Here is a 17,935-nt window from a genome sequence, read left to right on the forward strand (position 1 = left end):
TGGAAATTGCATTTGCTGAGATAATGGATATCTTTGTAAAAGTATAATTGACTTCACTAAGCATGAAGTGTTTTTTTTCCAGTTGTCTGATGTCACTGTGTTTCAAAAATTGTTCTTTTAATAATGGACTATTTTAACATGACTGTGCTAGGTTTCCCAATGTCAATATTCAGAAGTCATTGTATTACAGCAATGAGAGTATTTCTTTATTGTTTTATTTTTTTCTTTCTCTGTGCATATTATAGTGTTTGGTGCCTCCATTAGTGTGTTATAGTTTAACCCACGAGGTTAAAACCAAAGCATCAGCTGGCAGCTTTCTTGACTACCCTGGTAATGTTGGCATAGGCTCTCCCCACGGGCACATTTTATTTATCATTTTGAGGTGTGAGCAGCTGGCCTGGCAAGGACCTCGTGAGACAGGGAGATAGACAAAGCAGGCATTGGAGCTACAGATACATATATCAAGGCATGGAGTAAAATTTGGGAAGATTAGTCAAGGTCAGGAAAGGCAGCCATGTTGCTTAGACCAGCTAGACAAGACGTTGTATTAGGACCATTCAGATTCCTGGTTCAAGTGCCTGGTCAATCAGATTGAAAAAAGAAAAGAAGCGAGAGTCCCTTACATTTGGCTGCTCAGACACTTTGTTGCAGGGAAGATCCCAGAATGACTCTAATGAGGTGCACATGTTTAGGATGTTTCTCAGAAGCAGACCACCAGTTATCAAATCTTATGTAGACTGTAGATGTACAGAGGAAAAAAAATGTGAATCCTAATATACACAGAGAGTGAAAGAGAAGGTAGAAGAGGGATCGCCCATAGTAACACAATTGGTAGTGGCTGTTAGCAACTTTTGTTTTACACTAGGGTTTCTCATTAGCATAAATAGTGACAGTTTGGGTTGGATAACTCTTTGTTGCTGGAGTTGGGGGGAGCATGTTCAGGGCACTGTAGGTTGTTTAGCAGCATCCTTGGCCTCTACCCACTAGATCTGAGTTTGTTTAAATTTTTTTCTATTGTAAACCATGAGCAGTGAACACTTCTACATATCTCTTTCTGGGCATGGTTGTGTGTGTTCCTCTAGAATAATTGCCACAAGTAGAATTGCTGAGTTAGAAACTATGCACATTTTAATTTTAATACATACTTGCAAACTGCCCTCCGAAGTAGCCTGACAATTTACCCCTTCCCCCATCTGCATATTTGAGTATAATTTTCTCTAGATCCTGACCAACCTTGATAGTATTGAACTCTTTGCTTTTCTGAGTGTGAAAAACTGTTAATAAAACAAATTATTGTTTTAATTTGCATCCTGGAGTTAGGCATACTTATATCTGTGTATGTTTATCTGTTAAATACCCTTTATTCATTTTCCTATTGGGCTTATAAATTCTTCAATGTATGTAAATGAGACAGCTATACATTTTGAGTACTAATCTGTACTTTTTATAAAAGTTGCAAATGTTCTTTCTTGTCTTTAAAATTTTACATGGTGTTTTTTATTGTGTAGAAATTTCATTTACACATTTCTCCTAATATTTTCATAGGAGTTCTTAATAGGAGTTTTTAACCTTCAGTTTTTAAACCATTTAAAATATGGTTTTACGTATTGTGTGCGATAGAGCACTAACTTTATTACTATTTTATATAGATAGCTAATGTCCCAACACCCTTTACTGAACAGTTCTTTTTCCTACTGCTGTGAAATAGCACACTAATCATATTCCAAATTCCCATATGCTATTCTGTCTCTCTACTGTTTCAATGTTTTTCAAACTTTTTATAGTGCTACACAAAGTAAGGAACAACTTACCTTGTACACTGATGCACTACCATGCATGCACCCACACGTCAAGCAACACCCACACCTAAGAGATGTGTTACACTTGATAATTTCTCTTTTCTTACAACCCATTAAAAAACAAATCTGGTGGTAACTACCAAATTTATTTCCTGATCCACTAATAGTTTCCAACTTGCTTCTGAAAAATTCTGCTTATTTATTCCATTAATTTTCTAGGTGTTTTCTAGCAGCACTAACAAATTAATATTAATTTTTGAAACATTATACTTTTGTTCTTTTTTTTTTTTTTTTTTTTTTTTTTTTTGGCGGTACGCAGGCCTCTCATTGTTGTAGCATCTCCCATTGTGGAGCACAGGCGCCGGACACGCAGGCCCAGCGGCCATGGCTCACAGGCCCAGCCGCTCCGCGGCATGTGGGATCTTCCCGGACCGGGGCACGAACCCGTGTCCCCTGCATCGGCAGGCAGACTCTCAACCACTGCGCCACCAGGGAAGCCCCTGTTCTTTTTTTAAAAGATAACTTTTCCTATTTCCTGGACTTTTACTCTTTCATGTGGGTTTTTTGTTTCTAATCAAGTTCCATAAAAAATACTTTTTGGATTTTGACTGATTTTTCACTGAATCTATAGATTAATTTGGGGGAGAATTAGTATTTTTATGATACTCTATTATCACCTGTGATGATTTAGATCTCATTTGACTTAGGTTATCTATTATAGTTAAATTTTTCCATATATATATATAATTTTTAATAAACACTGTATATAATTAAGATGTACAACATGACTATATGGATATATATATTACTACAGTCAAGCAAACTAATTAACATACCATCTCACAGTTATCATTTTTTGTATGTGTAGAATGCACTTGAAATCTACTGTCTTAGCATATTTCCAGTGTTCAGTACAGTATTAACATAACACACAGCAGGTGTTAATCATATTTGTCAAATTGTACATTATATCCCTAGTACTTATTTATCTTGTAACTGGAAGTTTGTACCTTTTGGCCCCCATCCAGTTTCCCTTCCCCTCACCCCTGCCTCTGGTAACCACAGATCTGATCTCTTTTTCTATGAGTTTGTTTTTGAAGTATAATTGATTCCACAACACTATGTTAGTTCCTGGAGCACATTTTAGTGATTAGATATTGCTATATATTTCAAAATGATCACCACTATAAGTATAGCTAAGTCTATACCATCTGTCACCAAATATGTTACATTATTATTGGCTATATTCCCAACACTGTACATTTCACATTTGTGACTTATTCATTTTGTAACTAGAAGTTTATACCTCCTAATCTCCCTCACCTATTTCTCTCAACCCTATACCCACCTCCCCTCTGGCAGCCACCTGTTTGTTCTCTGTATCTGTGACTCTGTTTCTGTTTGGTTATGTTTGTTCATTTGTTTTTTAGATTCCACATATAGGTGAAATCATACAGTAATTATCTTTCTCTGTCTGACTTATTTCAGTTTGCATAATACCCTCTAGGTCATTCATGTTGTTGCAAATGGCAAGATTTCATTCTTTTTTTATGGCTGAGTAATATTCCATTGTGTGTGTGTGTGTGTGTGTGTGTGTGTACACCACATCTTCTTTATCCATTCATCTATTAATGGGCACTTAGGTTACTTCCATATCTTGGCAATTGTAAATAATGCTGCAGTGGACATAGAGGTACATATATCTTTTTGAATTAGTGTTTTTGTTTCCTTCGGATAGATACCCAGGAGTGGAGTTGCTGGATTGTATGGTAATTCTATATATAATTTTTTGAGAAACTTCCATAGTGTTTTCTGTAAGGGCTGCACCAATTCACATTCCCACCAACAGTGCACAAGGGTTCCCTTTTCTCCACATCCTCACCGGTACTTGCTATTTGTTGTCTTTTTGCCCAATAGCCATTCTGACAGGTGTGAGGTGCTATCTCATTGTGCTTTTGATTTGCATTTCCCTGACGATTAGTGATGTTGAGCATCTTTTCACATGCTTGTTGGCCATCTGTATGTCTCTCTGGAAGAATGTCTGTTCAGGTCCTCTGCCCATTTTTTAATCAGGTTGCTTGTGTTTTTTTTAGAAGATGTTGGGGGTAGGAGTTTATTAATTAATTAATTTATTTTTGCTGTGCTGCGTCTTCGTTTCTGTGCGAGGGATTTCTCTAGTTGTGGCAAGCGGGGGGCCACTCTTCATCACGGTGCGCAGGGCTCTCACTATCGCGGCCTCTCTTGTTGCGGAGCACAGGCTACAGATGCGCAGGCTCAGTACTTGTGGCTCACGGGCCTAGTTGCTCCGCGGCATGTGGGATCCTCCCAGACCAGGGCTCCAACCCGTGTCCCCTGCATTAGCAGGCAGATTCTCAACCACTGCGCCACCAGGGAAGCCCCTGTTTGTGTTTTTGATGTTAAGAAAGGTCCATATACTTTTTTTTTAACATCTTTATTTGAGTATAACTGCTTTACAATTATGTGTTAGTTTCTGCTTTATGACAAAGTGAATCAGTTATACATATACATATATCCCCATATCTCTTCCCTCTTGCATCTCCCTCCCTCCCACCCTCCCTATCCCACCCCTCTAGGTGGTCACAAAGCACCGAGCTGATCTCCCTGTGCTATGCGGCTGCTTCCCACTAGCTATCTATTTTACATTTGGTAGTGCATATATGTCCATGCCACTCTCTTTGTCCCAGCTTACCCTTAAATTTTTAAGAGAGTATTTAGACAGAGGTAAATTACTGTATGATTTAAAGAACATTCTTTTTAAAAGTGTAGTTCAGAAACCGAGCAAATGGGTATGGTCTTGGAAATGTCGATGTCATGGATGTTTTTATAACATTCTAAAACAGCAGAAATGCATTGCAGTTGTGGAGTTTTGGGGAAGTTGAAACATTGTCCATTGAGTTAAATGGACACATTAGTTTTCTGGCTAACCAAAAAATATTTTAGTATTAGGGATAAAACTTTCTACGTATTTTTGATGCTTGTGATTTCCTGACAGGAAGGAAATCAGGCTGCAGAAGCATCAGAAAAGTATAAAAAACAGTGAGATAACAATTAGGGCTTGGAGGATGGCTTGGCAAGAAGAAAGGTTACGTTGCGGTTTTAATAGAAGCACTTAGTTGAAAGTATGAATGTTTAAAATATGTTGATCAAGGAAAAAATATTTTTTCTTTTTCACTTATTTTGTATCTCTATGAAGTGATGGATGGTCCGTAAACTTACTGTGGTAATCATTTCATAAGGTATGTAAATCACAACATTATTCTGTACGCCTTAAACTTATATAGTGCTGTATGCCAATTATATCTCAAACTGGAAGAGAAAAATTTTTTTAAATTAAAAAAAGTTGATCACATCATCTATCATCACATTGCTAAATTATAAATTTGTTTCATCTTCTTTTAATGTTTTCTTTCATTTAAAACCTTGGTTCAGTAGTTTGAAAGTGATGAAGAAGTAAATTTCACTGTCATGAGCATTTCATATCTTTGAGAGTTGGTTGTGAGAATCTGGACTCAGTCACACCTAAATTTGAGAGTCTCTGCTGTTATTATCTTGATGCATGGTTTTGGGCAAGATAGTCGACCTCTCTTTGCCTCAATTTTCTCATCTATGAAATAGTGATGAGAATAATGGTACTTACCCTGTAGAACTTCTGTGAAGATTAAATGATATAATCAATGTATAACTTTTAGCAACATACATGATAACTTTTGTTATACTACCCAAATGAGATAAATGGTGATAGGGAGGAAGTGTGTAATTATTCAGCAATTACTATATTACTAATACTTTTCTTATGATAGTTCATTTAATCCTTTCTACTATCTTATGAAATATGTATTGTCCCATTTTATAAATGGGGAAACTGAGATGTTCAATAGAAATATACTTTGTTTTGCCCTGTAAGTAACCTCAGGCACAGAGCCCCTGACATTGGGCTGCTCTCTTGTGAAATGGGGTAATAATTCATATTCTAACTTAGGAGGCTCCAGTGAACCACATCACCAAGCAGAGCACAGTGCCCTGGAATCACCTTCTGGAATGTTAATATCTCTATACTGTTTCCTGCTAGGGGTGATAATGCAGCTACATCTCCCTGCCAGTTCTCCCCAGGAAAGTTTGTCATCAGCCTCACGAGGTGCCAAAGAAATAATGCAAGAGTCAAACAGCCTTTTCTAGGTGCTCTGACTGCCGGAACCTCTTACAGCTCCATGCACTGGAGCGAGGCCTGGGCCTCCTCGTTCTGAGCAGGGGAACCCTGCACGAGTTAGACTTGGGTTGAGCAGCATCCAGCAGGAATCAGCGCAGCTCAGACCTAGGGAGGAGACTCAAAGATTTTATTCCTAAAGCAGAGTTTTGCCAGATGTGAAAGAGTCTTTTGTAGAGTTGAGTGATGGTCCACCTACCACATGTCCTAGGCATTTTGACCTCCTGAGGCCTGTCTTTCTTTATAAGCTAAGCTTTCCTTTCATACACAAGCAGGAAGATAAACCAAACCAGTTCAGTCTTCAAAGGAGCCATGCAGTACCAAAAAAAGGCTGTAACTACTATGAGCAGAGACTGCAAAAATGCAGACCCCTCCATATGCATGGAATCGTGCAGTGTTTGTCCTTCTCTGGCTGCCTTATTTCATTGGGCCTGGTGTCCTTGGGGTTCATCCATGTTGTGGCATATTGCCAAATGAAGTTCCTCCTTTTTAAAGGATGAGGGATGTTCCATTGTTTGTATATACCACACTGTTTTTGTCCATTCATCCATTGACGTTTGGGTTGTTTCCACATCTTGGCTATTGTGACATGATGTATCTAAAACAGTCAAATTCACAGAAGCAAAGAATAGAGTGGTGGTTGCCAGGGGTTGGGGAGGGGTGGGAAATGGGGAGGTATTAGTCAAATGTCTAAGTTTCAGTTAAGCAAGGTGAATAAGTTCTAGAGATCTACTGTACAACATCGTGCCTACAGATAAGAGGGTAGGTCTCGCGTTAGTACCACTAATTAAAAACCAAAAAAAAGTATACTTTTTTTGGCAAATGAAAGGTACCTAATCAGAGTAGAATAATAATCTGAGTTTTACTTTAGAGGGACAACTTTGGTGTTGTTAAAAAAAACATGTAGAGGAGGAGAAACTGTAGCCAAGAGAAGTTAGGACGTCATTTTTCTCATCCTGGGGAAAGGTAATGAAGGTGTAGGGGAGGAAAAAGTTTTCCTTGACCCTCTTAGGGTCCCTAACTGGGTCTGAAAATTAAACTGACAAACAGTTTAACAGGATTAAAGCATACAAATTAAGTTAAGTTTTATGTGACACAGCATCCTTCATAAGGAGAGGAGGACCCAAAGAAACAGTTAAATCTGAGTATTTTTATGCTAGGCTTGATGAAGAGTGGAGAGTCGTGGGAGAATATGATAGATCAGAGAGTATGAGATAAGTGTAATAAACTGGGGGAAATTTAGAAAATCCTATTTGTTATAATTCTTCTATGTGTCCCTTTGTCTGTGGAGATAAGGATGCTCCTTTCCCCCAGCTATAGAGAAGGCACCTCTCCCATGAAGGTTTTATGACCTGATTCAAGGGAGAAGCACAGGGGGAATGTCAGAGTGACCTTTCTGCTTCTGCTATTTTCACAGACTCCTTCAGCTTAAGACATTTAGTATACCAAGGTGCCATATTTTAGGGATAGCATGTTCTCAACCCCATCAAAGCCCTACAGTAAGAAGAGTTAGAGACAACTGAGCAAATCTGATTGACATTTCAGAGGTAAGAATCGACTGAATTCTACTGGATGTGATTTAATCTTAGGGGTCAGGGGAAGAGAAGGCTAATGCATCTCCCTCGGATATTTTGAGTTTGAAGAACCTTTGGGATATCTACGTTTAGATGCTCAGTAGGCAACTGGAGCTGTGGGCCTGGGGATCAAGAAGGAAGTCTTGAATGGAGCCAAGAGTTTTACAAGTAAAGGATATTAGAAATAATAGTTGAATCCAACATGGGAGTGTCAAACAGAAAAGTAAAGAGACCAGAGAGCAAAGTCCCAAGGGAGACCAACATTTAGGGGTAGTTGGAAGAATTGGTGTGGCTAGCAGAATGTTAGGATCATGAAATGGGAGTGAAGTAAAGGGAATTTCTAGGAGTCGGTAGTCTCTGGCAACATCTGATATTTCAGAGACATCAAACAAAACATGAGCTCTGAAAAGAGGTCATCAGGTTAAATAGGCCATTTTTAACCCAAGAGAAAGCACTTTCTGTAATGTGGTAAGATACTAGAATATGCCATATTGAAATGAGAACATGGGTGAGGACAGAGACTGTGTGTAGAAAACTCTTAAGAAATTGGCTAACGAAGTAAATTTCTTTGACAGACAGGACTAAGTTTTAAGGCTGTCATAGAGCTAAAGATGAAGTGAGGAAAATTTATAGAAAACAGAAGCTCAGAACCAAATACAGCAGATCTTGAAACATTTTCTCCTATTACTAGTACCTCGTATAATTTCTGCATGTACATATGCTGAAATGTATAAATCCCTTCAGTTTTACTGACTCAATTTTTTTTCCCTGTATAATTGAATTTTGTTAAGGTCTTCCCATAGCTAGGGTTTTTGTTTTGTTTTGTTTTACTTTTTGGGCATAAAATTCAATTCAGCAATTTTAGAATTACACGAGCAGTTATTTCAAGCATGTGCTCACAAAGCACTTCACACTAGTTGTACTTCACTGTTGGCAAAACGTTGCACGTAGTCATTGCTTAAGGAAGCACTTTTGTGAAGTTTTAAATGTAATTAAAAGTGATGTTATGCTATTTTAAGTTCTTTTTTCTTGCTACATTTTGGCTCTGCATTCTACTTTTAATGATACTATACTATTGAGCGTGAGATGGAGAAATGTTTATATAATGCAGTGCCCTCTCCCAAACACAGCCCTTTCCTTCCCATTAAAAGTAACCATCACTGTTCTGATTTTTGTATAGTCACTTCCTTGCTTTTTAAGATTGTTTTATTACATAGGGGTACATTCCTGGGGCGCAGTGGTTAAGAATCTGCCTGCCAATGCAGGGGACACAGGTTCGAGCCCTGGTCTGGGAAGATCCCACATGCCGCGGAGCAACTAAGCCCGTGTGCCACAACTACTGAGCCTGTGCTCTAGAGCCTGCAAGCCACAACTACTGAGCCCATGTGCCACAACTACTGCCTGAGTGCCTAGAGCCCATGCTCTGCCCCCTTCCACTTTACTTTTTGTTTTTTTTTTGGACAAGATTACTTCTTAGGTAGTGGGGTGTTCCTCCTCAGGAGACACACAATTCTGTTTTTGAGATGATTGCAGTAGTTGATGCAAAATGACTGGATTCATGATTCACCAGGGTTTCCTGCATCATTGTACTGTATTTCTATGATTTCTTCATTTATTTGCTGGAATTCTATAAACAGAAAGTTATCTTCCTTTATTATTTGGTTACCAGTGGTACATTTAGTATAGGAAGAGCAGTGTGCTTACTTGATATTTTTTTCTTTATTTACCACTGTTCAAAATTTTAAAAAGCTGGCTCTAAGTTGGATATATATATCAATATCTATATCTACATATTTATATATAGATATATCACCTAATGGCTTTGTACTGATATTTCAAATGCAGTGAAAATTCAGAACTGCAAGATGTTTATTTAAATTCTTCTGTCTCACGACTGTATCTTTATCCCATCCCTACAAATTCTTAAGGAGTAAGAAGACTGGGAACGATAGAATTAGTATATCACACAAACCCACATTATATACAAAACTTCCTTGTAGTAACTACCAATAACAAGATTACTGAAAGGAGCTGAAACAGTCACTCCTTTCTCTCCTTACTAGTTTGTTTGTTTCTACGGTTGTACTGTTTCTACACTGTCAGAGCACATGGCACTTCTTTCAACAGTACTCTTCCCCCTGTATCCTTGTCAGCTAGTGAGTTTAAGCAGATTAAGATCACAGCGTTAGGCTTTTGTGATTCCATTTTTGTTGTAACAAAACTTTTCTTCATCTGTGCCTATGAAAGAAAATAATAAAGGGAACTAAATGTATGTTACAGAGGAATAATTCTTCAAAGGAATGTTACATTAGGAAACTGTTGATGTAGCACTGTTGTTACATTAGGAAACTGCTGATATAGCCCTATTGTTGATTATTTAAACTTTTTTATATCTTGGATTTCCCCTAAATGTAACTTTTACAACATCTTTTTGTTTGTTTTCTTTTGTGGTAAACAGAACATTCCAATATGCCAGTCGAAAAAAATATCACTTTAGAAAGGCCTTCTAATATAGAACTCACATGCCAATTCATGACATCTGGAGATCTGAATTCAGTAAATGTGACTTGGAAAAAAGGTGATGAACTACTTGAGAATAACTATCTCATCAATGCAACAGGAAGCATCCTGTATACCCAATACATGTGAGTAAACAAAATTTTAACCTGTATGGCTAGATGAAATTAAATTCTAAATATTTTCCTGAATGAGCATCCTTTCCTTTGCTGTCACTTGAATGTTATGCTAATATTCTAATTTGCACATTTACAAATTTTTTTCATCTTTAAATTTTGATTAATGGCTGAGTCTTTCATTTTCATTAAGGAGAGTTTTTTGAGAACTAAGCCTGTATTAATAACTTAAATTATCTTTAGGTTCACCATCGTTAATAGCGAACAAATGGGAAGTTATTCTTGTTTCTTTGAGGAGAAAAAGGAACAAAGGGGCACATTTAATTTCAAAGGTCAGTACTAATAATTTGTAGAGTAATAACTTTAGCATTATATTCTTAGAATTCTAAATCCTCAAATTTGTTGGGAAGAAAATATCTAGTTTTTGTGCTGAAATAAATCTTTACCATTATGTAAAGGTCTTGGATCTTATGCCATCATCTAAAATCCTGTTGTGTTCACAAAATAATTGTTGTAGAAAATAAACAAATAAATCCTCAATTTTTAAAATTATTATTACAATACTAAAAATACAGCTGAAAAAAAAGGCATCATGTGCTTTCTATTGAATCATAAGTGGTGACCTTGAAAATGGAGCTTCACAGTGTCTTCCCAGTGCTCCCTCCCCCAGTTTAAAACACAGGTTTTAGTTTGAAAGATCAGGCTGCCAGGTTATTTGTACCTCTTTTGTAGCAGTCTCTTGAATTTATTTATTTATTTAGCCCTCCCAACTCAGACCTTTTATAATACTCCTCTAGGTGTCTGAGTTATTGCATTCCTAGACTCTGAGAATATGCTTTGGTGTTCTGTATCAGTGGCTCCAGGACTTGGGATTTTAGGAACCCATAAAATTTAAAAATAATTTGGAGACGCACAAAGGTTGCCTGCTTTTGATTTCATCAAGTAAGGACAAACCCCAGAATGTAATCCACAGTTCTCCCCCATAGGAAAAAATAAACTCAAAGTATTTTACTCTTACCATCATTAAACCAAAACTTTAAAGGTCTCAATCTCATAATAGAGACTAGTTGTTCAAGTTGGGTAATTATCTTCATGAAAAACCCATATTCTCTGATAGATAAGTGAATGTCACTGTCCCTGATGGTATTTGGGAAATGCAGTCTGTTGCCATATTAACTATCTTGGGCTTTGCTTCACATTAATTTACCAGCACACATGAGAAATTGTTTACTTTTTCCTAAAAATTGTGAAATCCAGCTAGCTGCTATGACAAAATACGAATTCTATCCCCAAAGTCCCATCAGTAGCAGAATGGGCTGACTCATCACTGCCATGATTTCAGATGGTCCCCTCCTTCATCCCTCCCTATAGTCCCTCTGCACTCAGACTCATTTCCTTCCTGTGGTTTTATAAATATTCCTACTGGGTAAATATAATAAATCCTTGTATTTATGCACTTTGGTCTCTGCAAAGGCAGAAACTATTACCATCTTTTGATTATTTTGATCATGTACATTCTCTTTTAACCTTCTTTCCTCCATTTGCCAAATTTAACCTAGTGAAGGATAGATATATCATATACATTTCCTTCCCTTATTCCTTTTCTTAACTTCCCTTTTCTTTTTCTTTCCTCAGTCTTTTTCTCTTGCCCCCGCCTTGCCATCCTAATGAACTAACAGATACTAAACACATGGACACACATACACACACACAAACACACAATCCTAGTACACATTTTATGTGTCTCTTTTAAATGTGTAAAGAAGGCCTACAGGTCTTGAGGAAATACTCATCAAATCTTGAGGCTCAAAGTGCCTCCAGGAGATTCAACTTTAAAAATTGCTTTGGGCTTCCCTGGTAGTGCAGTGGTTGGGAGTCTGCCTGCCGATGCGAGGGACACGGGTTCGTGCCCCGGTCCGGGAGGATCCCGCGTGCCGCGGAGCGTCTGGGCCCGTGAGCCATGGCCGCTGAGCCTGCTCGTTCGGAGTCTGTGCTCCGCGATGGGAGAGGCCACGGCGGTGATAGGCCCGCGTACAGCAAAAAAAAAAAAAAAAAAAAAAAAATTGCTTTTTCCCCTCTTCTAAATAGCACTGTTTTCTAGAAATATGTACTAGTCATGCCTGTTCAAAGTTTAAATATCGAATATATTACATTTTTTCTTATTAGCACTGTTATGATAAATTACTTAAATTTTTACTTGTAAGTGATCATTCTAGTCTCTAATGTGAAGATTAACAAAAGCATTTTAGTTTTCAGTGTACTAATAAATTTAACGCCAAGTAGTCTTAAAGAAGGCCTCTTGATCTGTATCCATTTTGAGTAACTAGGTTGATGCTGGCTGGTGTCAGAAGCACCTACACAAGGTCTAGGTTTGACATCAAGTGCTTGAGGAATGCAAAGAGCCACTGAATATTTACTTTTTTTCTTTTTATAGTTTTCTTAAAGCAGTTTAGTTCAGTTTATTTGTTTTAAATGCCCACTTAACAATGTAACTTTTAAGTATGTACTATATCTTAAAGATTTTTATACAGTTAGTAAGTTGGGCCCTTCCAGATTTTCTTTGGTAAAATAATAATTCTCTTTAATTTATCTAAGTTGAATATTGCTTGGAGGAATCATTTCATTTGAGTACAATTTAAAGGCATCTGCAGAACAATTCATATTATAGTTATTATTTAATTAGATCTTGTAAGGCTTCTAGAATGGTGTATGTTTTTATTTTTACAAATATCCTATTTTACTCTTTCTCCACATGGATTGCTTATGGCTTTTCCTAAGAAGAGGATTATCTGTTCAATTGAGTGTGGATGAAAAGCCTGTTTTATCCTCCCTTTAAAATTGAGCCAAAAAAAAAAAATTCTGCTATCGATCACATGAGTCAACTAAAGTGCATGAGCCTGAGTCCTCAGAACAATTTATCAGCAAAGTCCCTCCTTCTGCCTTTATGGGAACTGGTTGATTTATTACTACAAGATTATAAAAGGGCCTCAACATCACTGATTAGTACAGTGTGGAAAAACCTGCTGACTTTGTGTGTTTGGCTGTTGATGACAGTACAGGGAGAAAGCCAAAGTCACACTGGAAGCTTGCAACTGCTAATGTCACTGACTGCCTTTCACCAAGAAAGATGGGTGGTGGTCTGCAATGTTTTTTAGTAGTAGGTCAAATATTCTGAGGTAGATGCTGAAAATTTCTATAATAACCATCAATGTTAAAATCTCTTAGTAAAAAGATGCAGAAACTTCGTTGGTAAAGCATAAGTAATAGGACATAGAACTTCTTGGAAGACATGGTGAGATTCTGATAGTACCAAGTGCTATGAAACCTGCCTTGGCCCAGCCATCTGGCCTCACTGGGAAGCATCCAAGGAGTCAAATGGAAGAGCACAGTAATAGAATCAGTTTGAACTTAAGCTTCAAACCCCAGTGCTAAAACCTAGTTCGCTGTCTTTGACTATATGGAAGAATCTTTTTCCCAATTTGATAACACCTAAACATCCTTGAGCCAAAAATGACACAGGCTAATGTTTTCTAGTCCATAAATATGCAAATATAAATCTCTAAGATTTACAACTCCATAGGGTTTTCACTTTCACTGAGTAGTTCCTAGACCTCATCTTCCTAGACACTAGTTTGAATCAGCAATTTCACCATCTTTAAACTTGAATTCTTTCAACCCCAAGATTTTGTGTGTCCTACTTTATCCAGAGTTCCCACAGCAGTGAATTCCACCATTCTGTCTTCCAGGTCACTTATCTGTTCTTCTGCCTCAGTTATTCTGCTATTGATTCCTTCTAGTGTAGTTTTCATTTCAGTTATTGTATTGTTCATCTCTGTTTGTTTGTTCTTTAATTCTTCTAGGTCTTTGTTAACCATTTCTTGCATCTTCTCGATCTTTGCTTCCATTCTTTTTCCAAGGTCCTGGATCATCTTCACTATCATTATTCTGAATTCTTTTTCTGAAAGGTTGCCCATCTCCACTTCATTTAGTTGTTTATCTGGGGTTTTATCTTGTTCCTTCATCTGGTACATAGCTCTCTGCCTTTTCATCTTGTCTTTCTGTGAATGTGGTTTTTGTTCCACAGGCTGCAGGATTGTAGTTCTTCTTGTTTCTGCTGTCTGCCCTCTGGTGGATGAGCCTACCTAAGTGGCTTGATGGGAGGGACTGGTGGTGGGTAGAGCTGACTGTTGCTCTGGTGGGCAGAGCTCAGTAAAACTTTAATCCACTTGACTGTTGATAGGTGGGGGCTGGGTTCCCTCCCTGTTGGTTGTTTGGCCTGAGGCAACCGAACACTGGAGCCTACCTGGGCTCTATGGTGGGGCTAATGATAGACTCTGGGAGGGCTCACGCTGCCAGTGTCCTTGTCCCCACGGTGAGCCACAGCCCCCACCCCCCACCCCCACCTCTGCAGTAGATCCTCCAACACTAGCAGGTAGGTCTGGTTCAGTCTCTCCTGGGGTCACTGCTCCTTCCCCTGGGTCCCATGCGCACACTATTTTGTGTGTGCCCTCCAAGAGTGGAGTCTCTGTTTCCCACACTCCTGTCGAAGTCCTGTAATCAATTCCCACTAGGCTGCAAAGTCTGATTCTTTAGGAATTCCTCCTCCCATTGCCAGAGCCCCAGGTTGGGAAGCCTGATGTGGGGCTCAGAACCTTCACTCCAGTGGGTGGACTTCTGTGGTATAAGTGTTTGCCACTCTGTGAGTCACCCACCCAACAGTTATGGGATTTGATTTTACTGTGATTTTTATTTTTTAATTTTTCTTTTTACATCTTTATTGGAGTATAATTGCTTTACAATGGTCTGTTAGTTTCCGCTTTACAGCAAAGTGAATCCGTTATACATATACGTATGTTCCCATATCTCTTCCCTCCTGCGTCTCCCTCCTTCCCACCCTCCCTATCCCACCCCTCCAGGCGGTCACAAAGCATCGAGCTGATCTTCCTGTGCTATGCGGCTGCTTCCCACTAGCTATCTACCTTACGTTTGGTAGTGTATATATGTCCATGCCTCTCTCTCGCTTTGTCACAGCTTACCCTTCCCCCTCCCCATATCCTCAAGTCCATTCTCTAGTAGGTCTGTGTCTTTATTCCTGTCTTACCCCTAGGTTCTTCATGACATTTTTTTCCCTTAAATTCCATATATATGTGTTAGCGTACGGTATTTGTCTTTCTCTTTCTGACTTACTTCACTCTGTATGACAGACTCTAGGTCTATCCACATCATTACAAATAGCTCAATTTCGTTTCTTTTCATGGCTGAGTAATATTCCATTGTATATATGTGCCACATCTTCTTTATCCATTCATCTGATGATGGACACTTAGGTTGTTTCCATCTCCGGGCTATTGTAAATAGAGCTGCAATGAACATTTTGGTACATGACTCTTTTTGAATTATGGTTTTCTCAGGGTATATGCCCAATAGTGGGATTGCTGGGTCATAAGGTAGTTCTATTTGTAGTTTTTTAAGGAACCTCCATACTGTTCTCCACAGTGGCTGTATCAATTTACATTCCCACCAACAGTGCAAGAGTGTTCCCTTTTCTCCACACCCTCTCCAGCATTTATTGTTTCTAGATTTTTTGATGATGGCCATTCTGACTGGTGTGAGATGATATCTCATTGTAGTTTTGATTTGCATTTCTCTAATGATTAATGATGTTGAGCATTCTTTCATGTGTTTGTTGGCAGTCTGTATATCTTCTTTGGAGAAATGTCTATTTAGGTCTTCTGTCCATTTTTGGATTGGGTTGTTTGTTTTTTTGCTATTGAGCTGCATGAACTGCTTGTAAATTTTGGAGATTAATCCTTTGTCAGTTGCTTCATTTGCAAATATTTTCTCCCATTCTGAGGGTTGTCTTTTGGTCTTGTTTATGGTTTCCTTTGCTGTGCAAAAGCTTTGAAGTTTCATTAGGTCCCATTTGTTTATTTTTGATTTATTTCCATTTCTGTAGGAGGTGGGTCCAAAAGGATCTTGCTGTGATTTATGTCCTAGAGTGTTCTGCCTATGTTTTCCTCTAAGACTTTGATAGTTCCTGGCCTTACATTTAGGTCTTTACTCGATTTTGAGCTTATTTTTTGTGTATGGTGTTAGGGACTGTTCTAATCTCATACTTTTAAATGTACCTGTCCAGTTTTCCCAGCACCACTTATTGAAGAGGCTGCCCTTTTTCCACTGTACATTCCTGCCTCCTTTATCAAAGATAAGGTCACCATATGTGCATGGGTTTATCTCTGGGCTTTCTATCCTGTTCCATTGATCTATTATTTCTGTTTTTGTGCCAGTACCATACTGTCTTGATTACTGTAGCTTTGTAGTATAGTCTGAAGTCAGGGAGCCTGATTCCTCCAGCTCTGTTTTTCGTTCTCAAGATTGCTTTGGCTATTCGGGGTCTTTTGTGTTTCCATACAAATTGTGAAATTTTTTGTTCTAGTTCTGTGAAAAATGCCAGTGGTAGTTTGATAGGGATTGCATTGAATCTGTAGATTGCTGTGGGTAGTAGAGTCATTTTCACAATGTTGATTCTTCCAATCCAAGAACATGGTATATCTCCCCATCTATTTGTATCATCTTTAATTTCTTTCATCAGTGTCTTATAATTTTCTGCATACAGGTCTTTTGTCTCCTTAGGTAGGTTTATTCCTAGATACTTTATTCTTTTTGTTGCAATTGTAAATGGGAGTGTTTTCTTAATTTCACTTTCAGATTTTTCATCATTAGTGTATAGGAATGCCAGAGATTTCTGTGCATTAATTTTGTATCCTGCTACTTTACCAAATTCATTGATTAGCTCTAGTAGTTTTCTGGTAGCATCTTTAGGATTCTCTATGTATAGTATCATGTCATCTGCAAACAGTGACAGCTTTACTTCTTCTTTTCTGATTTGGATTCATTTTATTTCCTTTTCTTCTCTGATGGCTGTGGCTAAAACTTCCAAAACTATGTTGAATAAGAGTGGTGAGAGTGGGCAACCTTGCGTCCCTCCTACTGTCTCATTGTGGCTTCTCCTTTGTCTTTGGGGTATCTTTCTTGAGTTCCAGTGTCTTCCTGTCGATGATTGTCCAGCAGCTAGTTGTGATTCTGGTGTTCTCGCAAGAGGGAGTGAGAGCACGTCCTTCTACTCTGCCATCTTGGTTTCTCTCCACAAACTCTTATTCATCTGCTTTAGCCAAGGACTTGCATAAGTGTTTCAAGCAGCAGAATTTGTTTTACAGCTTCACTGAAAAGTTTTTTAATATATGTTATTAAAGGATGGATTGGTGCCACCTCCAGCATCTCAAAGCTACTGTTTCTTCATTCTTCTGGGCCTTGTCTCCTGTGAATTCATCTTTTATTTTTCATCATTTTAATCTCTTTTAATCGCCTTTCTCAGATTGTCTGGGTGTTCTGTAAATGGCTCAGTTTGGACCCTTTTCCACATTTGGGGGTGTCTTTATACATTCCTATGGTTCTGAGATGAATTCAGGTGAATTTCCAGTTCTCCTTTTATTCTGTGTCTTATTTCTTCTCTGTTCCACATGGCCAACTGGCCTAAAAATCATTCTTGCACGTGACAATAATCCATGCCATTAAGCTGGCTAATGTAGGAAGGCTGTGGGCATTACAAATTGTACGAAAACTCAATTAAGAAAAGCAATACCAGTACATGATGACAACAAAAGTTCTAATTTTGTGGTGTTTGCTCTACACCAAGCCCTTTAT

General features: G+C 38.3%; 1 protein-coding gene across 1 annotated transcript in view; it reads left to right on the forward strand.

Annotated features, from left to right (window-relative positions):
• Positions 1-17,935, forward strand: part of EMB (embigin) — a 41,822-nt gene that overhangs the window by 13,365 nt on the left and 10,522 nt on the right. Inside the window, exons 3-4 of the mRNA XM_060007053.1 lie at positions 10,057-10,243; positions 10,475-10,563. Of these exons, the coding sequence (XP_059863036.1) occupies positions 10,057-10,243; positions 10,475-10,563 (276 nt within the window). The remainder of the gene's footprint in view (positions 1-10,056; positions 10,244-10,474; positions 10,564-17,935) is intronic.

This window comes from Delphinus delphis, chromosome 3 (genome assembly GCF_949987515.2).
Source record: "Delphinus delphis chromosome 3, mDelDel1.2, whole genome shotgun sequence".
Classification (NCBI taxonomy): Eukaryota; Metazoa; Chordata; class Mammalia; order Artiodactyla; family Delphinidae; genus Delphinus; species Delphinus delphis.